Raw genomic sequence first — 22,882 nt, forward strand, 5'->3', positions numbered from 1 at the left:
CTAGTTAATTAAAATATTTTATTTCAATTCAAAGAAAATACACATTACAAGTAAACGACTATAGGCTCATCATCTAACATGTATAAACTTTATACTTAAGCATACATTAATTACACTGCCCTACAACCACCACCCCCACAAGAAACATATGTTAAAAAAGATCACATTGCCATGTTTTCCCAAAATCTAAATACACAGAACCACCTTTCATACAAATTCCAATATCTGTTGCTGCGCATTTTGATAACCTTTACAATTATTCCAATACAATGCAAATAATTTCCAAGTACCCGCAAATTTAGCAGCAGACCAACCTTTCAGAGTCCACATGTATCTCTATGATGATACCTTTTAAATTGTCCATGTGAACCATACTTTGTTTAACCACAGCTGGTCTTTCCATTTCTGTGTTAGTGCCATTCTTGCCACAATGACTAACTGAGATAACTGGCGCTTTTGAGGCAAATTCATATTTGCAGAGTAGTTATTCAATAAGTAGCAGTTTGGAGAGCAGTTGAATGAGCATTGCAAAATAACTTCAGTTTCTTTATGCACACTGCTCCATTATTTTTTGACAACTGGGCAGGTCCACCATACATTAAAAAACAAGGATTTACCTTTCCACACTTCCAAAAAATGTCAGAACTTCCTGAAACCCCTAGACAATCTTGCGGGGGTCAAATACCAATTATAATGTATTTTCAAACAATTTTCTCTGATCCCCCACATTTAATGACACCTTGGAAATCCTGTAAAATATTTCGTCCCATTAGATCAGTTTCCCACATGGTTTTACAATTCTACTTTGACTCTCTCTCCCCCACCCCCCACAAGTCCTTCATACATTTTTGCCCAAAGCCCTTTAGGATGACTGCCCACCCAGTATCAATAAGCAAGATCTCTTATTTTAAGGGTAGGGCTTCAGTTGTTTGTTCTAAAGTATTCCATTGACTAAAGTGAGACTTGCAACCTAAATCTACACAGGCTTACATGAACCTAGTGACTGGAAATTTCCGTAAGGAACTGCTAGTAGTTATTGGGGAAACAGTGTTTCTCATAGAATAGAAAGTAAATTGCCATGCTGTTTTGCCAGTAATGACCATAACAGTGTGGCCAGACTTCAAGGGTTGGTTTCTGCAGCAAAAGCCCTGAAGAGGGGTCAGGGCCCGTTCCCAGGCTGTTTTGGGCTTTGGGGGAGGATTCATCAGGGCCAGTCCTGGCATCAACCACTGGGCAACTGGGTGCCATGTGACTTGCATGGCTCACCCAGGCTGCTTGCTACTGTTCATCAGCAGCCACCCCACAGAAGCCAGTATAGTGAAGTGGTTAGTGTTGCAGACTAGGGTTTGGGGGACCCATGTTTGAATCCTTACTCTGCTGTGGAAGCTCACCGGGTGACCATGGACCAGTAATACACTCTCACCGTAACCTATCTCACAGTTTTGTTATGAGGATAAAATGAGGTAAGGCGAATCATAGAGTTGAAAGGGACCAGCTGTACTTTCTGGGTTGTCTTCAAGGGCAGCCCCACGTAGAGCATGTTGCAGTAATCCAACTGTGAGGTTAACAGAAGCATGGATCAGGGTGGCCAGTCTGGGTAACAAAAGAATTAGTGAATCCGATGCAGCTGATAAAAGGTACTCCTGGCCAACCTGCTTTTCAAAGAGCGAGGCAGAATCTATGAGAACCCCCAAGCTCCTAACCTCCTCTGAAAAAGCCAACATCATTCCATATAGGACTGAATCCACTTGTCCATCAGTCTTACTGACCAGCATTACCTCCGGCTTGTCTGGACTCAGCTTGTTTTGCCTTTGTCACCTGACCACTTCCTCAAGGCACCAGTTCAGAACCCAGTGAAAATCCAAGTTGTATATGTAAATCCATATTTATTCATAGCATAGGCCTGGTTTTACCAGGCTGTCGTAATAGATTTGCATTCTCCTCTGTAATCTTTAGTAGGGGGGAAAAACCCTCTTTAAAAACAGTTTTACTGAGAGAACCTTTGTTTGCTTTTTTGTTTGAAGCATTTTGAACTTTAAAGACAATTATTCTTTGAAACTAGCTACTAGAAAGTCTAGTTAGGAATTCTCCTTGACCCACATTAACCTAGAATTGAGAATGACAATATTCTTCAAAAATATTGTCGAAGGCTTTCACTGTCAGAGTTCATTGGTTCCAAATTCCAAGACCACGGTTACACAGCCCGGATAACCGACAAGAACCAATTCTTCAAAAAGTTATTTTTTAAAAAAATTATTTAAGGTAACACAAATGTACATTTTGCCCCCAACACAGAACATGTGAACTTTGAAATTATTTCCACCAATTATGAAGTAGGTCCCATTCAGTGGTCATCCTCAAGTTTTAAGGCTTTTTTTTTTAAAAGGAGGGGTAAAAATACACACTCTCACATCCAGAGGCTGTTCCTAAGACACAATTCCTCAGCACTGCAACAAGTTGTGTGAGGCCTGTCATTAAAAGGCACAAAAAGCAATTCACAGCTTGTGCATGCACAAGTTACAAAACAGATCCTACCAAACTGGTTGGCTTACAGCTTCACAGCCTTTATATTTACGGACTAGAGGTTCAAAACTTAATTAACTCTTAATATTGCAAATTAAACCTGTGGCCCTTGGCAGGATAAAAGCCTTAATCTCCTGGTTTAAATGGGGAGCAAACTCCTTAAAGATGTATACACATCACACTGCCCTACTATTAACCTACAGGTATATTTGAAAACCACCTTTGAACAACCCCACAGGGCTGCCGTAAGTCAGCTTGACTTGATGGGAAAAAACAAAAATATTTGCCTGTGTTCATAACTACAAATAACAGATTCCAATCTACTTATTTTCCTTGTAATTTGCTGCTGCTGTTAAAGCCTTTCCTCCTCTGCGATCCTCTTTAACTTTTCTCCTTCCAGTCCAGTACCTTTGTATAGCCGTGTCCTTGAACCAGGGGTCCGAGCAAAATGAATAACAGAGTAGAGGGACTTCCACAGGACTTTCTGAGTCTCAGTGAGCATCACTAAGGGTGCTTCACACATGGAACTTTCCATGCACATCAAAGATGTGAATTGGTGCATTGGTCCATCACGAAATCCAAACACAAACCCCCCACGTTCCCTCATCCCACCCAAACTCCCCACCAGGCTAGATGTCAAAAACGGGGAGGGGGATCTTTCAGGCCACGATCACCTTGCACCCCAGTAGAACTCTCTTGCTGACCCAAAGAGTCCATGGACCCCTGGGAAGAAGGAGCAAATAGAGAATAATCAGTGCTTTCGTGGAAGCAAAACATTTATGACTGTGGTGTATGAGCTGTTTAAAATAGGGCCCGGTACACCTAAGGTGCCTTGTTTGCTATTTCTAAGGAACACATTTTGGTTTTAGCTGCACATTCTGTTTGTTGACTTTGTGGTAAATTATTATTATTTTATTAATTATTAATGTGTTTTTTCCCTGAGGACGCAATGTGGTATTTCTGTGCTGAGAGATGAATTTTGTTTTTACACAGGCCCAAAGATGTGGCTTTTCCTAATTGTGTCAAGCTTGGCTCAAGGTCTTCTGAGTACAGAAGCATTTGTGCGAACAAAATATGTGGATCCAGAAGTAACCATGAATATTGTAAGTCACCAATCTGGTGTTGTTTATGTTCTCTTCTAAGAAGTCTCCAAACATCATTATTTCTGAATGTTGCCCTGCTGAATGTTTGGTGTGTGAATTGCTGCATCAGGAAAAAATCCCATATCTCCCTCCCATTCTGTTAAACATTTTTTTTTTGTTTCAGGGCAGGAGGACACGTTCTGGCTGGAGAGCCAGCATGGTGTAGTGATTAAGAGCAGTGGACTCTAATCTGATGAACTGGGTCGGTTTCCGCAGTCCTCCACATAAACCCAGCTGGGTGACCTAGGGCTGGTCACCACTCCCTTCGAACTCTCTGCCCCACCCACCTCACAAGGTGTCTGTTGTGGGGAGAGGAAGGGAAGGAGATTGTAAGCTGGCTTGATTCTTAAAAGGCTGAGAAAATCAGCATATAAAAACCAACTCTTCTTCTGGCTGGCTAGCTGGTTCACCTCTCTTGGGGGTTGTTTTAAACTCAGTGTCATCTGTTTTTTGGTATAGGCTTCTTTTGTTTGGGGGTCATCATGTATTTGAAGTTCTCTTCCTTTTGAATGAATACAGTGCTTGGTGGATGGTAGTGGATTCAAGGTTCACTTGTGGCTTGAAGATCCTCTTTCAGCAGTTGGTCTTATGATCTGATCTTCTTCCTTCTCAAGCCCCAGTCAATTTATGGTTCCAAACTTTCTTGACAAAAATGTCATGGTCATGTGATTAGTTTTTGATACCTTGATCCCACACTTTTTTTTCTTGTGGCCTTATTACCTTGATATGACCATCAGATTATCACGAGAATGCACTCTTACTAACCAGAAGCTTCTGTTTTAGAGTACCTTCAGAATTCATTAAGCTGTATGCCATGGTGGAGTTCCATCACTGGAACTCCTAATGTGTGTTCCAGCTAGGGTTGCCAGGTGCCTGGTGGTGGCGGGCAAACCCCCGGCAATTCACCCCTCTGCCCGCCGACCACCTGAGGGTCGGCGGGCAAACGTGCATGCGTGTACACAGCGCCCGCATGTCACTTCCAGTTGTAAACTCTTAGTTTGAGTGGTAAAGGGCCGCTTGCGATGCGGCACTTCCAGGTGTCAACACATTGCAAGGGGCCTTTTACCACACACACGCATTCCCCCGCACTCTGCCCTAAAAGCTCCCGCCAGAGGAGAGAGGGGACCTGGCAGCCCTAGTTCCAGCCCTAAATTCATTCAGAGGTTTGGGTCACAACATTGATTAATGACTCCCTGTGCCATTTCTCTTTTTGAAAATGCCTCCCTCCCAACAGTTTTTGGCCTTGTGGAGGGTGGAGAGAGATGATTATGGGAATCTTCCTCTCTTTTTTACCTGGGCTAAAAACAGCGTGTTTGTGTGTGTGGATGTAGAATCACGGAAACAGCATGGGATGGGGAGTTAAATCCTCTTATTGTCACCACCACGACTGTTACTTTAGGTTCAAAAGACATTGCGACTGGATAAACAAAATGCTGGAACTAGCAGAAATGGCTAAACTTACAGCATTAGTAAATCTAAAGGAGAACACCGAATTTGTGGGAGAATGGGAGGCATGGACAATATATTGTGAAAATGAATTAAAGCTGGGAAGGCTTAAAGGTTATATTTTGATCTAATTCAAACGAGAGAAGTAGAAATATTAAGGATATTGATTTAGATTAAAATTGTAATTAGAGTGATATAAGAAATATATTATAATTAGAATTTAAATGCAAAGGGGACAATTAAATTATCAAATAGATAGAGGAGGGGAGAGGGGAAGTCAGTGAAATACTAGCATTAATTAGTTTGGTTAAGAAAAAATGTTTATCATATAATAATATTGAATGATGCAAATTATTGTGATATAAAAAAATAAAAAAAATAAAAAAAAGACATTGCGAATTCTGGTTACAGAACTCAAAGTTATGTCTTGTTTGTACAATGTTAAGTCTTTAGTTATACTGAGCTATCATCTCTCGATGAGCCCGTTCTCTTTTTCAGGGAGAAAACTGAGGCAAAATAGACATTGAGCCTTTCTGCTTTCTCTCTGTCTTCTGTCAGAGTCTCTCCATTTTCACCCAACAGTGGGCCTATGGACTCTTTTGCGTTTGCTCTTCACATATCTGAAGAAACTTGTAGCGAACTTTTCTTGTTGTGGCGAGTGTTGGTTTAAATGAAATGCACTCGAGACTCCTGAGCTGGTTGCCACAATCTCTTTTTACAGTTGGCAAAGGAGTGATTGCCTTGAGCAGAATGAAAGGGTTGGTGGTTGTCTATTTTTGCTGCTTCATCCCATTTTTATGGGGCTCGACAGCAATGGCTTCCTTGGGAAGAGAAAAACAATAAATGTAAACCTTCCACATTCGCTTTTTAGCGGCTTCCGCTGAAAGCTGCCTGTGCTTTTCCTTCTCCAGAGCGAAATGATTTCCTTCATGGGATATCCCAGTGAGGAATATGAGGTAGTGACAGATGATGGGTATATCCTCAGTGTTAACAGAATACCTCATGGGAAAGGAAGCCAGTGGAACAAAGGTTAGTATATCATACATATGTGGAGCATTTTAATACTGTAGGTGAAGAGCTTTTTAGGAAAGTTGTCTATGTTTTGTTTTGCAGAAGCTTGGCTTATATTAAGAGTGGCCAAAGAAAGCATATGTAATTTGTTTGATCCTGATTAAATGCATGCAAATGATATATTAAGGAATTCTCCCCCCCCCCCCCGTTAGGACCTGACCGCTCCCGCAGAATAGATCTTCTTTCCAGAGATCTTGATAGGGGTAGGAAAGGAAGGGTTCGGCTATTGTAATGTAACTTGTTTCTTATCCCAGTATTGGCTTAGCCTCTGCTCTCGTTGGGAAGTAAATGCACTTGAGAGTCATGCAGTTCTTACACATCTATATTTCAGAATCCTGAAAATATGTCACATTATTTTAATAGCTCACAGTGCTATAAAAAGATTTAGGGAAGTTTGATGTGGCAAGGGTTGGGGAAGAGGAACGGAAACGTTAAGTGCCAATTACTTGGCAACCTTTGGGTGTCATGACTGCCTGCAATGAGAACTACTTCAAAGTCCATGCTGACTTAAGTCATTTACAGTCCTTTTCAATTGCATTCCTGCTTGACGTGAGTCACAGTCAAATATGTGTGATTTCCCTCCCCCCTCAGAAATCATTAATTGCAAATGCCACGTATTCAGTGATTGCAGGGAGAAATGTGGTGTCCTTATTTTTAGATAGCTGTATACATTAAACAGTTGATTCTCTGCCCACTGAAAGCTTAAAAACTAGCACAAAGTGGAAGCCTGTTTTATTTTATACCATGTATACCTTGCCTTTCTGTCCTCATAGTGGCCATCAAGGCAGCTAACAAAAAAAACACCATACATGATAAAATTACTTCTTAAAAACCATTAAAACCTACAGAAAACCCCCAGTCATCAGTCCATTCACTTGAAGTTGTCCAGCCACCATCTTTTCAATCACCTTGCTCAAGAATGGAAAATTAGAGACTGGTTGAGACTTATTGAGATCTCCTTGGTCCAGGGTAGGCTTCTTTAGAAACAGATGCACCACCACTTGTTTGCTTGGGGAAGGGCTGTGGTTCAGTGGTAGAGCATCTGCTTGGCATGCAGAAGGTCCCAGGTCCAATCCCCAGCATCTCCAGTTAAAGGGACTAGGCAAGTAGGTGATGTGAAAGATCTCTGCCTGAGACCCTGGAGAGTCTGATTCAGTAGAAGGCAGCTTCATGTGAAGTCTGTGGTCTGTGAAGCTTCATGTGGTCTAATTCAGTAGAAGGCAGCTTCATGTGAAGTTAGGGCGACCATCCCCTCTCTCAATGGCGTTATCTACCTCTCAGACCTAGACCACCAGGAAATGAGGATCCTGGGCTGCCAAGTCCTCCACGTTTGCGCTTTTTTGAAATTTTTCATGAATGAGAATTCCACCCACAAGGAAGCAATAGAATAGCCAGGGGTTGTCCAGTAGTTCGTGAAGTTTAAGCAAGGGATCCTCTTTGGAGTAGTGGTTGGAGCCTCTTATTCTCCATGTTGGGCTACTGTAGCTAACATGTCTGACTGGGGCTTCTTCTCCTTTCTCCTTGCTCTTGTTATGGAGGAGTGGGGCTGTGGGAATATTTCCTTAATTGATGCCCTAGCTGTTTCAATTGAACCTAAAACTTTGTATTGGGTACATATTTGGACTCCTAATCAGTAGGCAGTAAGCCTTGGGAACACGTCGTCCTTGTTCCCAGATCTCAGGGTTGCCTTTAATGTGCATGTTTCTTCTTGGCACATTCAAAGATGTTTATTGCTTAATAAACCATTAAGCAAGGCTTTGTAGTGTAGAAGGTTTCAGGGCATGCAGTCAGAGAGATGCACGTAAATCAATAGGTGTTTTCCCACTAGACTCTCTGATGCTGGTGATTCCCACACCTGCAGTTCAGATGGAAGCTTCATAGTTCCAAATAAGTGTTCCTTTACCTAGATTTCTGCAGTCTGAAGTGATTCATTGCAGGCCACTTGTGCAAGGTCCTTCTGTTAAGCTGTTGGCTATATACTCTGTGTGAGAGGGAAGGTGGCATAGTATACTAAGCAGAGTAAGTACTTAGCTAAGCAGAGTCAGTACTTGGAATGGAGACCGCCAAGGAAGATTCTGCAGAGGAAGGCAAACCACCTCTGCTTCGCATTGTAAGCCCCTTGCTGGGGTTGCCATAAGTTGGCTGTGACTTGACAGCGCTGTACACACACATGCTGTGTGTCTCATATCTGTAGGTGATGTGGAATGGTCACCGATTCTAGCATAAAAGAGTTCTGATGGATCAAGCATCGGCAACAGAATGTGAACACTGTTTAAATGCTCTCCTTTCAGATCCTAAGCCAGCTGTGTTTCTGCAGCACGGCTTCATTGCAGATGGCAGTAACTGGGTGTCAAATTTTGACTACAACAGCCTGGGATTTATGCTGGCTGATGCTGGCTATGATGTTTGGTTAGGAAACAGCAGAGGCAACACGTGGTCTCGAAAGCACAAAAACTATACGGCGAATCAAGAAGAATTCTGGGCTTTCAGGTACAGTGAGCTTGTTAAATATAACTCTGTGTTAGTAATACTTGGTTATGTGCTCTAGTCAAACTCTTCCTGTTGCCTACCTGTGGGGAATTGCATGCTTATAGTAAGTATGTCATTGGTGGAATAAGTAGGTTTTATGACCTAGAACTGAGTTTGGTCAAGGTAGGCTGTGATGGGACCCAACCAAATGAAGTAATGCCTAGTTTGTCTGGGTTAGCAAGGCTCACTCAGCTCATGTTTTTTCTTTTCAAACTGATTTTTTTACACAATTGTATCTGCGATTTCAAACTATGCCCACGTAGCTTCTTGCTGGTCGTTTTTCAAAAGAAATCCTGGGCTCAACGTTATATCTGTATATGTGGTAGCTCAGTGGAAGATCTACTCCCATTACATCCTGGCCTGCCCTCTCTACACCGAGCCTCGGAATAAGTTCCTGGCAAATAATCTTTCCACTTTTCACTTATCTGATGCCAGTAATCTAATTTTCTTGCTGTCCGATATTGACCCTTTTGTTTCCCAGAAAATGGCACTTATGGCCTTGCGGCCAGGAAAATCAGGACAAAGAAAGCTCTCGAATGAGGAAAGGAGCCAAACTGGTGTATTTTAATCTTACGACTTTTAATGGTTTTATACATATTTTAAGTTGCTGTAATGTCTTCATTCATTGTAAAGGCCTATGGCCATGCACAGTAAACATGACCAACTGACTGCACAATTGACTACACAATCCAGATATATTTAATGTGGTCTGCTATTACTCTTCCTTTACAGTTTTGATGAAATGGCTAAATACGACCTTCCAGCCTCCATTAACTTCATCCTGAACAAAACTGGACAGGAGCATGTATATTATGTTGGCCATTCACAGGGCACCACAATGGGTAGGTTAACAAGCTTCTTCATGTCTGTTGGCAATTCTAATAGCTACAAATTATTTTGTTTGTTTCCTGCTGCAGGTTGCTTCCTGCAGAGAATTTGGTTCTAGTGCAGTAATTATGTATGAAGCCACTGGGTGCAAATGAGGATTCATTTGGTTGTCTGAGAGTCATTGTGTGAGTTTTGTTTGTAAATGCTTCTGGTTTAAGAAGCTGAATCAAGATGAAGCATAGTAAGAGTGTAATCCTGTGCAGAGTTAATCCTGTCTAAGACCATTGATTTTGGTGGATTTAGGCCTCTGGAGTAACCGCTTAAAGGTAGTCCCCTATGGAAGCACCAGGTCATTACTGAACCATGGGGTGATATAACATCCCGACATTTACTAGGCAGACTGCGTTTACAGGGTGGTTTACCATTGCCTTCTCCAGTCATCTACACTTTCCCCCCATCAAGCTGGGTACTCATTTTACCGACCTCAGAAGGCTGAGTCAAACTTGAGCCGCCTACCTGAAACCAACTTCCGTCAGGACTGAACCCAGGTCGTGAACCAGAGCCTTGAGCCAGCTACCTGAAACCAACTTCCGTCAGGACTGAACCCAAGGTCGTGAACAGAGCTTTGGACTGCAGTACTGCAGCTTACCACTCTGTGCCATGGGGCGCCAGTAACTGCATAGGGTCCTATAATTGAGTTGCTTATAAATGCTATAAACGCTACTGTCTCCATTTGTCATAACAAATTCTAAGAATTTATCAAAAGATTCTGTATTATGTACAGTAGTCCTGAATAACTTGTATGCCCCCTCCCCATGCTTGATCAACTCCTATTGTGTTCTGCTGGGTTTTTTTTTTTTTTTTTTGCCAATACCCCAAAAACCAGAGATGCTGTCAAACATTTGATGGGTTGAAAGACAGGGTTGGTGGGTCAGAGGTTATGCAAGGCTGAAGGGAAAGAACAGTGAGAGTATAACAGGGTGGGACTTGATTCTCCAGCTGTTGCTGCTGGGCTTCATTGATTCTTAGGGAGGTGCTGAATACGCTGTTCAAGTCACTATAGATGGTATTGCTGAGGAAGAATACAGACTTAAATGTCTTCTGACTTTTATGGCATTACAAAAATCTCAAGTTTCTGGCTGTAAGCTCAGATAATGATGATAAATCATAGTGTGTTCTGTTACTTTTTGTGATAGCCTAAGTTGAATATTTTCTCCTCCTATGTTGAAGACTGTGTAGCTTATTTAATCTATTTCCTTGCATTTTCAATCGTAAATGCACTTTGCCGGATTGCTCTCATTTGTGATAGAAGTAGGAAAAGTATTCATCTTGCAGAACACTGTGTTGCTTATTTAATAACTGTTTCTCTGATCTCTCCCCCCGCCCGTCTTCCCAGGTTTTATTGCATTTTCAACCATGCCACAGCTAGCTAAGAAGATCAAAATGTTCTTTGCATTGGCGCCGGTAACCACAGTAAAGTTTTCAAGCAGCCCTCTGACCAAGCTTGCAGAGTTTCCTGAACTGGTGCTCAGAGTACGTATTTTGGACAAGAGGTTTGCTTGAGGCACAGTGAGCAAATAACAGTGGGTGCTGCCGAGGACAAGGGAATGTGTTTCTTTCTTACTCTGCACACACTTGAAGAAAAGTCCAGGCACACAATTTCAACAAAAGCCTGAAGGAAACACTAGTTATCAAAGGGAACACAACTGACCTGCAAACATGTATACTGTTCTTAAACACCTGCCAGTGCTGCCTTCAGCAGGGTTACATCATTCTTATCCACTGAAGTCAGTGAGCTTAGAAACATATAACTGTGCTTAATATCTCACTATATGCTGTCCAAGTCAGCCAGTCCTGCCAACATGTTATCCAGGCACCGGAGAGCTCTTTTCACACTTTATCATTGACTGTAGTGGACTACTAAAGGCCTGAGCTAGGATGAAGAGGGAACTGTGATACTGCTTTGCTTGCCCTTGTGTGCTACCACCATAGCTGTGGTAAATCACAGCTATGGGTAACTCAGCTGGCTTTGCATGACTACTCAAAGGGATGGTTATGGTGACCTTTACCAGGTTATGTCAGGCTATATAGCAGTGGTTCCCACACTTTTTGGGCCACCGCCCCCTTGGTTCCACAAACTCAACCCCAGTGCCCCTTACCCTATCCTATAAAAAGCATTCAAAATAGGGGGTTTGCATGACTCACTAAAGAAGATAATTGTTACTGTTTTGAAAATTTTATTGTTATTAATTGCTCATCAATTCAAAATCAAAACTTTTTAGTTGAAATTTATTCAACAAAACTGATGAACTTGATCCAGTGGTACCAGCTCTTCAAAGTCTGGAAAAAAATTCTGATAGCTTCCACCAAATTTGCCAGCATGGTGCCATAGCTTGATCTATTGTAAATTAGTGAACAACACAGTTGAAGGGGCCCACCTCTAGCGCTCCTGCTGCCCCCTTGCCTCTTAGTGCTCCCCTAGGTAATCCCACTGCCCCCCAGGGGGTGGTACTGCCCACTTTGGGAACCACTGCTATATAGTGTCAAACAAAACATGGTTGTGACGGGAGGGAGCTAAGCCAGTGGGCTGCAAAGTAGTGTGGAAATAGTCACGTTGCTGATTGGATTTGCATGCACAGGATGCGGGTTGCTGTGCCCACCCCCCAGGCTCAGAGATGCTTGCTGATCACAGGAGGCTGTTTGTTGTGTGCTGGTCTTAAGTGTGATTGCTACATGCGTGAGTTTGGCCTCCTCCTGTGCTTGCACATTCCTTTTCCCCTCAAGTGTAATATACCAGAGCAGCTGCGTTTGTGCATACTGTGATCCTATTCCCACAAGTGGTGTTGGAAAATCAGCCCTTAAACATTTAACTAATGGGGTTTCCACTGAAGAAACGTCTTTGAAATGGAGTATATTTGTATGAAAACCGTACATTCTCTCTCTGGGGAAGGTCATCTTATGATGGGTGTTTCCGTCCCCTCTCACTCTGGGAGGCAGGTCAAAAGAACTTCCTGTCTATTGGAGGAAATGCCCCTCTTCTTCCAGTTCTTTCCTGCCTCGCTTGGGAGAAGCAGTGTATTTACAGCTCTCTGCTGTTAGTCTAGGGAAAGATCTTTCTTATCTCTTCATTTTTTTCTTTTCTCTCTGGTGTTAAATAAACTTTATTAAACAGACATCTTTTTCCCCCCTATTAAGGTCTCATGGCAGGTTTAATCTCCCTGTAAATTTGGCCCTGACAGTTTCAGTAGCTTTTCATTTATTCTTTATTTTATTTTTAAACATTTATAGCCCTCCCTCATTCCCAACCAGGCCGCGCTCAGGCCGGGTAACAACATCTAAAACCACATGAAACCATAAAACTTCAGCATTAAACACAACGATCATAACAGCTATAAAATATCAAGATGGCAAACGTATAAAAGGACAGTAGTAGCCACTGTAGAACCGGTTGAGCAGTTGAACTCTCACAGGTAGCAGAAGGTGTGTGTGTGTGGGGGGGGGTGAAATGGGGAGGCCAGCACCAATGTAAAGATTTAATGGGAACAGGATGACATCACGTTCTTCGTTTGCTTGTGCCTCCCATTTGACAGGTTATGCTGTATTGTGCAAAATAAATATATACACACTTATTTAAAACATTTCTGTGCATGCCTGTCTCCTGAGCATCTTATGAAGGTCGCTGAACATCTATGGTAGGAGCAGGAATAGGCAGTTCTAAGGGTATGTGAGACTGTCATGTGAAATTTCAAATATTGTTGACTAAAGGGCTTGAAACAGGCACATAGTAGAGGGAGCTCTTGTTTTTCTCCCGCTGTGCCTGCCCTGCTCTGTGGACCAGGGCTTACTAAAGGTGCCTTTTTGAAGGCAGCTGAGAACTTCTCTGTCCATAAGTTCTTCAGTAATGGCCTCTCCCTGTTGCAGTGGCCTTCCTGGCATTCTGTTGTTGGTCTTTCGGAGACCGTGCAAAGCCAACCTATTAAAATGGACTTTTTTGGTACGGTTTTTGATGTGATGCTCTGGTGTGTTGGGTTTGGTCTGGATTTCTGTTGTTACTTGAACGCGATACTGTTATAACTCAGGACTGATCTGTGTTCTTTTAAATAACATTGTGCTATGCCTTGAATGCACAGGAAAAGGTGGGTTAAAATTCCTTATGTGTTCCAGCACTTATTGCCTGCATGGGTTGTGCAGTCCAGATCCTACGTGTTCCAGCTCAAGAGCAGCTAATGCATTACTTTTGTTAAGAGTTGAGGAGAATTATCTTGGATAGAGCATGACTTTTTTTCCTAACAGAACAACTGGATAAAGTTGCTGTCTGTCCTATTTCATCACTTGAGCAAATAACTGCCACCAGCCTGTTGGTCTTAAGGAGGGTAGTTGGTCAGTCCTAAGAAGAAAGGGACCAGTCCTGGCTGGATCTAACAGAGGGCCACCTAGGCCAATATTCTGTTGGTACAGAAAGCATCCAGAAGTCTGAGAAGTTTACAATGTGAACATTAAGCTGACAAGAGCCTTCTAATTCAGACTTGGATAAATAGAAAGAAAATATTTTTGCAACAGTGCAAGAAAAGTCAAGTTTCTGCTTGCATGTGGCTGCCGGGTGCCATACTCCTTATACATTTGTTCTGGTATTCTGGTGGTGATACAGCTACAACGATGGGTTGCATTTTTTTTTTTTTACTGGCAGTTCAGTGTAGGTTTGCCACTTGAGTGAGCTTGGCAGTAAATTACTGCTAGAAGATCCAGCTGTCCCTTGGCCCCCCTCTTCCCCCACATTTTGATCCTGACCTTCCTCCAAAGTTATCAGGGCAGCTAACATGATTTGTCTGACTCTGTTGGATCTTCACAACATCCCTGTGAAGTAGGCTAGGCTGTGAGAAGAGGACTGGCTGAGGATCAGTGATCTAGTCACCTGGATGGATGGACGGGCAGGCATTTTGAATCCCAATCCGAGTCCAGCAGAGGACAGTGCAGATGATTATCATTAAATGATTTATAACATTTTGCTTCTTGATTCACAAGAAAATGACCATGTATATCCATTTTGCTTGATTTGGCAGGAAATGTTTGGAGCTAAGGCATTTCTTCCCCAAAATGCATTCATAAAGTGGCTTGCTACCCACATGTGCGACCACGTCTTACTTGATGACCTTTGTGGCAATCTCTTCTTTCTGCTGTGTGGGTTTAATGAAAGAAACCTAAATTTGGTAAGTTCCTTGTGTGCCTAACCAATGTGTCTTTGCAGGGGTTACCAAGCAGACCATTCCTGGGTGTTTGTGAAGCCCCTTTGAAATGAGGGGAAGGTCAGAATTCATCTGCACGCATTGAGTTCTGAGGGCTTAGACGCATGACTGGGTCGTGGCACAATGCAGTTCCCCACAAAACTGGCACAATTCCTAGATGGCACTTACGTCCCTATTAAAAAATAGTGAATATTCTTTTGGCCTTTTTTGTGACTTCACTAGCTTGTGGACCTAATTATTGGTCGTTGCCCCTTTGGGATAATGCAGAAAGGCTATGGTGCTTTGTGTATGTATGATGGCTACAGTCCCACTGGACTATGGCATGTGGGACTATTTTGTCTAGTATGTAACGCGTGTGGGAGTATTTTGTCTAGTACGTAACTCACGTGAGACCACTTCCAGCAACAGTAGAATAACGTGGCACAGGTAGTAGTGCGATGGCAGAAACTTGGACTACAGATACTCCAGCCTGCAATGCCATGTATGCAAGGCATGCTTTCTGTTATGGGCGAGAAGCTGTTTGCCTGAAGAAAACATTCACTCCTGTATTAATGCCTGAAGTTACACTCAGGGAGGAAGCCAATGAAGTATGCAGGGCAGATTGATGGGATGAGAGCCAGAACCGTATTCTAGCTTTTCACTCAGGACCAGGATGGATAGGAATAATAGAATCACAGAGTTGGAAGTGACCACAAGGGTCATCTAGTCAACCCCCTGCACAATGCAGGAAATTTACAACTACCTCCCCCCCACACGACTAGTGACCCCTACTCCATGCCCAGAAGATGGCCAAGATGCCCTCCCTCTCATCATCTGCCTAAGGTCATAGAATCAGCATTGCTGACAGATGGCCATCTAGCCTCTGCTTAAAAACCTCCAGGGAAGGAGAGCTCACCACCTCCCGAGGATTTTAATATTTCCCACTTGGAGACCTAAAAATGGCACAGAACCCTGTGGGGTGGGATAACACACGTTGGTGGGAAGTGGGGAGCTTGTGTGCCCACAGAGCCCCTCCCAGCTGGGAAATGAAAAGTTAAAACAGTCTGAGGAAAGCATGCCAACAACCAGGTTTTGATGGTGGGGGGGGGGGGAGATAACAGAAGCTTATGTTGTACCAAGGCTGGAGAGCATTCTTAAGTTTCCTGCTGCTTTATGCCCTTTATTTGGGGCAAGGGGGAGAATGTCAAGGTAACATCACGCTCTGTGTAGACTACTTTGCTGCTGTCTTTGGGGTTTATTTCTTAGTACTCTGCCATATCGCTCATTTCATTCAGATGTATTCCCTTTTCATATGTGTTGGCCTTTTCCGTAGGATGTATGCTAGTTGATAGAAACCTTTTGTTATAAGGTGGCTTGACTGTACTGGGTCTTACCCCTGTGGCTCAGATACGCTGACGCACGTTCCACCTTTATGGTGACTTGAGGCACTAGGAGGGTTTTTGGGAGCAGAGGACTTGGGTGCTCCTTAAATGGTTGCAGCCTGCAGGAGAAGAGACACCCTAAAACCTCCATGTGCTTGGTGAGGCAGGGGTTTCCCAAAAGGGGTTGGGATTCCTCACAAGCATACACCTTGGGCAACCTGAGATCTCTCAACTTCTCTCTGTCTTCAGAACAGACATTGGGGGCTGAGCAAGAATTCCTGAGTGGGACATGATAGGCTGCACCGTGGAAGAAAACCATGTCTATCCGTCATAGAAGGAAAGGATAGTGCATTACCTGTACTAAATGTAAAATCATGCATTAATCATTAAATTGGAATGGCCTTTTCTAAAAATGTCTTGTTTGGTTAAGAACTACTTTCTCATGTAACTTTGAAGTAAGGTGTGTTTCAGTAGAGATGACAGGAAGCGTCCAAACTGTGCTTATTTGCAGCAGTCTGCGTGATATTGAAATCCAGGTGTTGTGTTGGTAAGAGCCTGCACTGTGTTCTTTCTGTTCAAACAAAACCGGTATTGTAGGGGAACTAAGTGGCTTTGCCTAACTAATGAATAACCTTAGCCTTTCTAACTAAGTTTCTTACACTGTTGCAGACCCGAGTTGATGTATATTCAACCCACTGTCCTGCTGGAACATCTGTCCAGAACATGCTTCATTGGTCTCAGGTGAGGCCTTTTGACATCCTTGGAAATAATGAAACCTGAATCATGTCGTTTGCTGCATTGATTTGATATTTAGAATGGGTGGTTTTGAAAGAATGGGGTGGAAATAACTACTACAATGGTAGGATAACGCAACTCTCAGTAGTTTCTCATTTTAGTATTGTGTGTCTTCTATTCAAAATCCAATAACCAATGAGGAGTATAATACCGGTTAAGCAGCAATAAGGTTAACAATTATTTCTTCCCTTGCAAAACTCCCATCATTACCTCAGAAGCACACACATACTGCAAAATGTTTGTTCCTTGATTAGAAATGTCACTGGTATGTAGATCCAGAGAAGCTGCTCTTTCTCCTATCAGACACCAATCCTGATGTTTCCTACAAAGTGCCACTCTTTGCTTTAGCAGCTAAAAAAATCCGAGCTAAAGCTGTTTTTAATCAGGGAACTTAACATATTTAAATACTAGTTTCTTGTGCGTCAGATTGTTTAATGTTATTTTTGTGTTATGTGTGGTGGATTGTGATGGCCTTTGGCTGCAGACAATAACTTTATCACTCACTGGTATGTAGAATGCACAAATGCCACATTTCTGTAGCGTTTTGGATATACTTGAGAGGCTGATGAATAATTGCAGTGTCTGTAGGGGCCACTGAGTTCTGGTACAACAAAACAGAGCTAAGCAATAGTAAGACAGGAGAGTACCTTTTAACCCCAGTTAAACAACCCAGCAAAGACATGTAGTAGCAATGGCACAATGTAGAGAAGCAACGCTTCACAAATCTCCCTAATCTCCTAGTACAGGAAATAAAACTTTTACTTTGCTTGATCTGTGGTACTCTGGGAGAGTATTCTTTTAAGGAAAGAGGGAGAGATTTAGGGTTTGCTTTTTGGTTTTAATTATTATTGTAAGCCGCCTTGAACTATGAGGAAAGGCGGGATATAAATGTTTCAACAAATATTCAGAGGAAGGCTACTTGCTTATTTTTTGAAGGCTTTATACCTGAAACTCTCCATACACAAAGAAGTTTCCCGTCTCAAAAACAAAAGCAAGAAAAACAAAACAGCAACTATAAAAAACCTGAAGCAACAATTAAAAGCAAATAAATCAGTGAACAGGAATAATGAATATTTTTTTTAAGTCATATTACCCATGACGGGTGTGCATTCAGCTGAAACCCAGCCAAAAATATACCTGAAAAATACTTCTCCCAAATATTTGTGGAATTTTTCAGGAAAAAAAATGGTCCTGAAAAATATTTGGGATTTTAGGAAGATTGGGAGCAAGCATTTGCAAGCCCCCAGGGACTGTTTTTTCTTTTTTCTCTCCCCCCCCCCCCCGACTTGCCTTTGTTCTTGCACCTGGGGAGAAGTCGACAAGGTTGCTTCTGTCAGTTTCAGGTTTCCTTGTCAGTTTCAGGAGTTTTTTTTTTCTTTATATGTGTTGCACTTCTTTTGTTCCCTTTGCTGTTATACTGTTGCTCACTCAGTGCTTGGATTTCTGGATGCACATTAGTCCTCCTGTTGAGCTTTCACTGACAAGCAGGCACTGGACCCTCCTGACAGAACTGTCATTGGCCATGCTGGGCTTGCAGAATCCTTTGCTTGAATGTGTTCTGCTGTCAGTGCTACTCGGAATGCACATTAGTCCTGTTAAGCTTGCACTGCCAGAATACCCCTGGGTTCTCCTGCCCATTCTGTACATTGCCGTTCATTCTTCTGGGCTTGCAACACCCCCCCCTTCAGTTTCCACTCCAGATATCTGGTTTTAAATTAGTTTTATTGAGCTTGCATTGCCACAGGGGCACTGGGTTTTGCTGGGCATTCTGCATTGCCATTCCTTCTGCTCAGCTTGCAAAAGTGCACCTCCCCTTCAGTTTCCACTGTAGAGATCCTCTGGCAAAGTGAGCCGAACAAAATCAATGTCAAACCACAGTGGCTCTGGGGTTCTGCTAGATTTCACTGAGTTCTGCAATGGTTCCGTTGGGCTTGTGTTGGTTCTTCCATGGGAGGCATGATTTGACCAGTGATTGTTGCTTGCAGGCATGGAAGCAGCTTGGAGGTTTCTTTTTCCTGCATAGGAAATAATGGAGGATGGTTGGGGGGACACCATAGAATTGGACTTCTTGGTCCAATCTACTTGAAATGTGGGGGTTACTTAAAGGACAAGCGCCAGCAGCTCTGCTGCAATTTTGGCATCTGTACTGGGAAAAAAAAAAAACCCAGCCACCCAGAAAGTTTCCCTGTAGGGAAAAATGGACCCGAAAAATTTTTGATTCCTGGAAAAAAATCGAGTATCATATTGGTATTGGAATTCAGGAATATGGGTATTTTTCTGGTCCAATATACCCAATCCAAAAAATACAATTTTTTTTGCACATTCCTATTTCCCACAGTTAAATTGATTGTGAGAACCAAGTGACAAGGGGTGTGTGTGTAGGAGTATGAGTGTGAAAAGGTTTCAGAGCAGATGTTGAGAAGAGGAGGATTTGGGTCTGTGGTACTAGGAGAATTCTCACCTTTCTCAGTTTCCTCATTAACATCACGTTGTATTGCTCCCCGCCCTTTGTATCTTAATTGCAACTAAGGAAGACCCATGGCTCAGATCCAATTCCAGGACTCTGTTTTGAGTCCTTTAAAATCATTAGGGAGCTCTAGTTGTGCATAATTCTCAATATGTAGCGTGGCTCTCAATTTGCTTTTGACACCTGAGACTGGTAAAAAAAAAAAAACATCCCCCAGGTTGTATAATCTGACGTGGTTTCAGTTCACATGCCTGTATATGTTGCCGTTTGAGGATTTTTTTTTAACACTGTACTAATCCTTCACAATTACTTCATGTACTATTGGCCTTGAAGCTACACTGCCTTAAATATTCCCTCAGAAAGCCTTGGCACACCTAGAATCTAGTGCACTTGCAGAATCACACAGTACAAATAGTCTGGGTTTTAAAGCCTGTTAAGTATCTGATATGAAACTAGAATATCTGTCATGACATTGTTGTACACTGAGCAGCAGAGGATAGCTTGGCAAATCTAAAAAGGAAATACGATGGCGTGGTGATATAGGAGGCCTTTGTGTTTCACACGCTGCCTTTGTGAATGGGTAGGGTGTTTGACAAAGCCATTAAATTAGCACTACAAGTATCTTGCAAAAAGCTGCCCAGCTGAAATACTGAATGTCTTTTGGGGCCAACTCAGTTGCTTAAAAAGGTTTAGCTTTCATAAATCTTGCTACCTTGGGCATTGGGAGAAAAACACATGTATGAGGGAGAGGTTCCTACATGTGGTAGTTAGAAGGGAAGGGGAATTCAGAGGCTTGAACAGATTAATATTGGACAGCAACTGCAAAAATGGGCATCAGTTCTGGTCTCCAATCCCCCCCCCAATGCCTATTGCTTTCATTAATGTCTGTCCAGTTTAGGTCTTTAAAATACTAGCCTTCTCCCTAAGATGAAGAAAAGGTTAGTAGCCAATTGGTGCACAGCCTTAACTGCCATTTGTATATCCAGATGCTTGTAATTCCTGCCTGCACTGGTGCTGTGATGTATTTATAATGATGTGTACTAATATGCTTTTTTTTTTAAGGTGATAAAATCTGGGCAGTTCAGAGCTTTTGACTGGGGAAGCAAGGCAAAAAACATGGCTCACTATAACCAGGTAAGAATTCCTCACCATTGTCGAGGGACATTTCTGATTATTATGAACTAGTTCTGACAAAATTATAATGTAAATAGTTACTTGTGCATGAGTAGAAACTAGTGATGCCTTGCAGTAGGTAGACATAGTACTCAGAGGCCAGAGTACAAAGTATCTATGCTGGTTCAAAGGAAATAACTTGGTACGTAAGCCACATCAACAAGGCCTGTGAAGAGGGGACGCGTGCATTTTCTAAATCTTCCATTTTGATTATGAAGAAGAGTTGGTTTTTATATGCTGACTTTCTCTACCACTTAAGGAAGAATCAAACCGGCTTACAATCACCTTCCCTTCCCCTCCCCACAACAGACACCCTGTGAGGTAGGTGAGGCTGAGAGACTGTGACTAGCCCAAGGTCACCCAGCTGGCTTCGTGCATAGGAGCGGGGAAACAAATCCAGTTGACCAGATTAGCCTCCACTGCTCATGTGGAGGAGTGGGGAATCAAACCCGGTTCTCCAGATCAGAGTCCACCGCTCCAAACCACCACTCTTAACCACTACACCACGCTGGCCCTTTCTCGGTATGGATTGCCAGCTTGAGAGTGGTGCCTATGGCATGTTCTCGAGCTAACAATCTCACGGGGGAGGCAGCTGTGGCACATAAGCTGTACTTCTATTCTCTTCCTTTGAAAATTTACGCTAGTGTGGGCTAGACTAAAGCAGCTGCAGTCAGCCTTGTTTCCCCTCACCATTTTAGTTGTTAAAGTATAGCCAGCTAAGCATTCCTCTGCTTAAATATAAAGTGGGAATGCTAATCCAGTTAGAGGTCTGCAAATACATTGAAGGTTTTCAGTGACCTTGTAGCAAAGAGGACGGAAGTGTGTTGTTTGTCATAGGTTTGTATTATAGGCAGTATCCGGTGGTGTCTTGACATTCACAAACACACTCTGCCCAGCCAGTACAATTGGAAAGGGCAGCTCTCTTTACTAGCATAATGCTATCCACATCACAGCTGTAGGAACACTCATCTAGGCCCCTCTGTGTGTGTGTGTGTGTATGGGTGCGGGGGTTGGAGCAGGAAAACAAGTTGAGAAATGGTTAACTGGTGCTTCCTCCACCAACAAGGGAGGAAACGGGGGTGGGATTCCAGGGAAAAGGGACCTTTGAGTGCCTGGGAAGTTGGGCCCGGAACAGTTGGTTTCTGGCTATAAATTAAGCAGGAGGCTGCCAGTACCCTCCACTCACCATCTTCCTCCTTTTCTCTCCACTTCTCTGCATGTTTGCACACATGAAGAATGGTGCCCCCCTTGGCCCATTTTTGCGTTAAATGCCCCCCTTCCCTGTGCTCAGCAATGATGGAAACCCAGAGCCCACCTAATCTAAGTCCAGCTTGGTAATTATTAGCCTATTCATGTTATCCTTTGATTTGGTGGGAGGGGTGGCTCCTGGCAGCCCTGTTCCCCTCCTGCCACTTCTCCAATGAACACTTGAAGCTGCCTTGTACTGGATCAGGCCCTTGGTACATCAAAGCCTGTATTGTCTACTCAGGCCAGCAGTGGCTCTCCAGGGTCTCACGCAGAGGTATTTCACATCACCTACTTGCCTAGTCCCTTTAACTGGAGATGCCGGGGATTGAACCTGGGACCTTTTGCGTGCCAAGCAGATGCTGTACCACTGAGACACAGCTCCTCTCCACACCCCCACACAAAGTTATTCTTCCTTGAGGCTGTTTTGTTTTTTATAACAAAAAAAAGTCTGTTGAGGAATACCACATGTATTTGTGTATGTAAAGTAGGCCTGAACTGTAAAAATTGATTGAGGTTTCTCTCAAATATTGATGTGTTTCTGTCTGAAATGGGACTTGACATCTTATCTTTCCCAATCCCACCCACCCCATGAGATGACATGCTTTCTTGCTGTTCCATGCAGCTTTAATCAGGAAGCCTTTGCTGTGTTAAATATGACAAATAATTATTTTATTTCCTCCTTTTTTATTTTTAGGCCACACCACCTTACTACAAAGCAAAAGAGATGAGTGTGCCAACGGCTTTGTGGTCCGGCGGTCATGACTGGCTCGCAGACCCCAAGGATATCACTCTGTTGCTGCCACAGATCTCAAACTTAGTTTACCACAAGAATATTCCTGAATGGGAACATCTGGATTTCATCTGGGGCCTCGATGCTCCAGAGCGCATGTACAGAGTGATGATCGAGCTGATGCAGAAAAATCCATAGATCTGTTGGGGGACTTGGAGCTGTTGTTTTGAAATGCTTCTTCAGGAAATCAGTATGCGGTGCTTTGTTGTTGCTTTAATTCACCATGGGAGATGCTTTAATTCACCATGGGAAATAAGTTTCTTCTT

General features: G+C 42.9%; 1 protein-coding gene across 1 annotated transcript; it reads left to right on the forward strand.

The window, feature by feature from the left end:
* Nucleotides 1–3,602: 3,602 nt before the first annotated feature.
* LOC130478092 (putative lysosomal acid lipase/cholesteryl ester hydrolase) lies at nucleotides 3,603–22,757 on the forward strand. Its single transcript, XM_056850212.1, has 9 exons — nucleotides 3,603–3,626; nucleotides 6,023–6,140; nucleotides 8,474–8,672; nucleotides 9,444–9,553; nucleotides 10,936–11,072; nucleotides 14,600–14,746; nucleotides 16,813–16,884; nucleotides 20,468–20,539; nucleotides 22,521–22,757. Exons 1-9 carry the CDS (start codon nucleotides 3,618–3,620, stop codon nucleotides 22,752–22,754), a joined length of 1,098 nt encoding a protein of 365 aa, XP_056706190.1. The 5' UTR covers nucleotides 3,603–3,617; the 3' UTR covers nucleotides 22,755–22,757.
* The last annotated feature ends 125 nt before the right edge of the window (nucleotides 22,758–22,882 follow it).

Source organism: Euleptes europaea, chromosome 5, assembly GCF_029931775.1.
Source record: "Euleptes europaea isolate rEulEur1 chromosome 5, rEulEur1.hap1, whole genome shotgun sequence".
In the NCBI taxonomy this organism is placed as follows: domain Eukaryota; kingdom Metazoa; phylum Chordata; class Lepidosauria; order Squamata; family Sphaerodactylidae; genus Euleptes; species Euleptes europaea.

Coding starts and splice junctions, on each gene's coding strand:
- LOC130478092 (XM_056850212.1), top strand. Junction 11,073..14,599: donor TTCCTGAACTGGTGCTCAGA/GTACGTATTTTG, acceptor TTGATTTGGCAG/GAAATGTTTGGAGCTAAGGC. Junction 20,540..22,520: donor ACATGGCTCACTATAACCAG/GTAAGAATTCCT, acceptor TTTTATTTTTAG/GCCACACCACCTTACTACAA.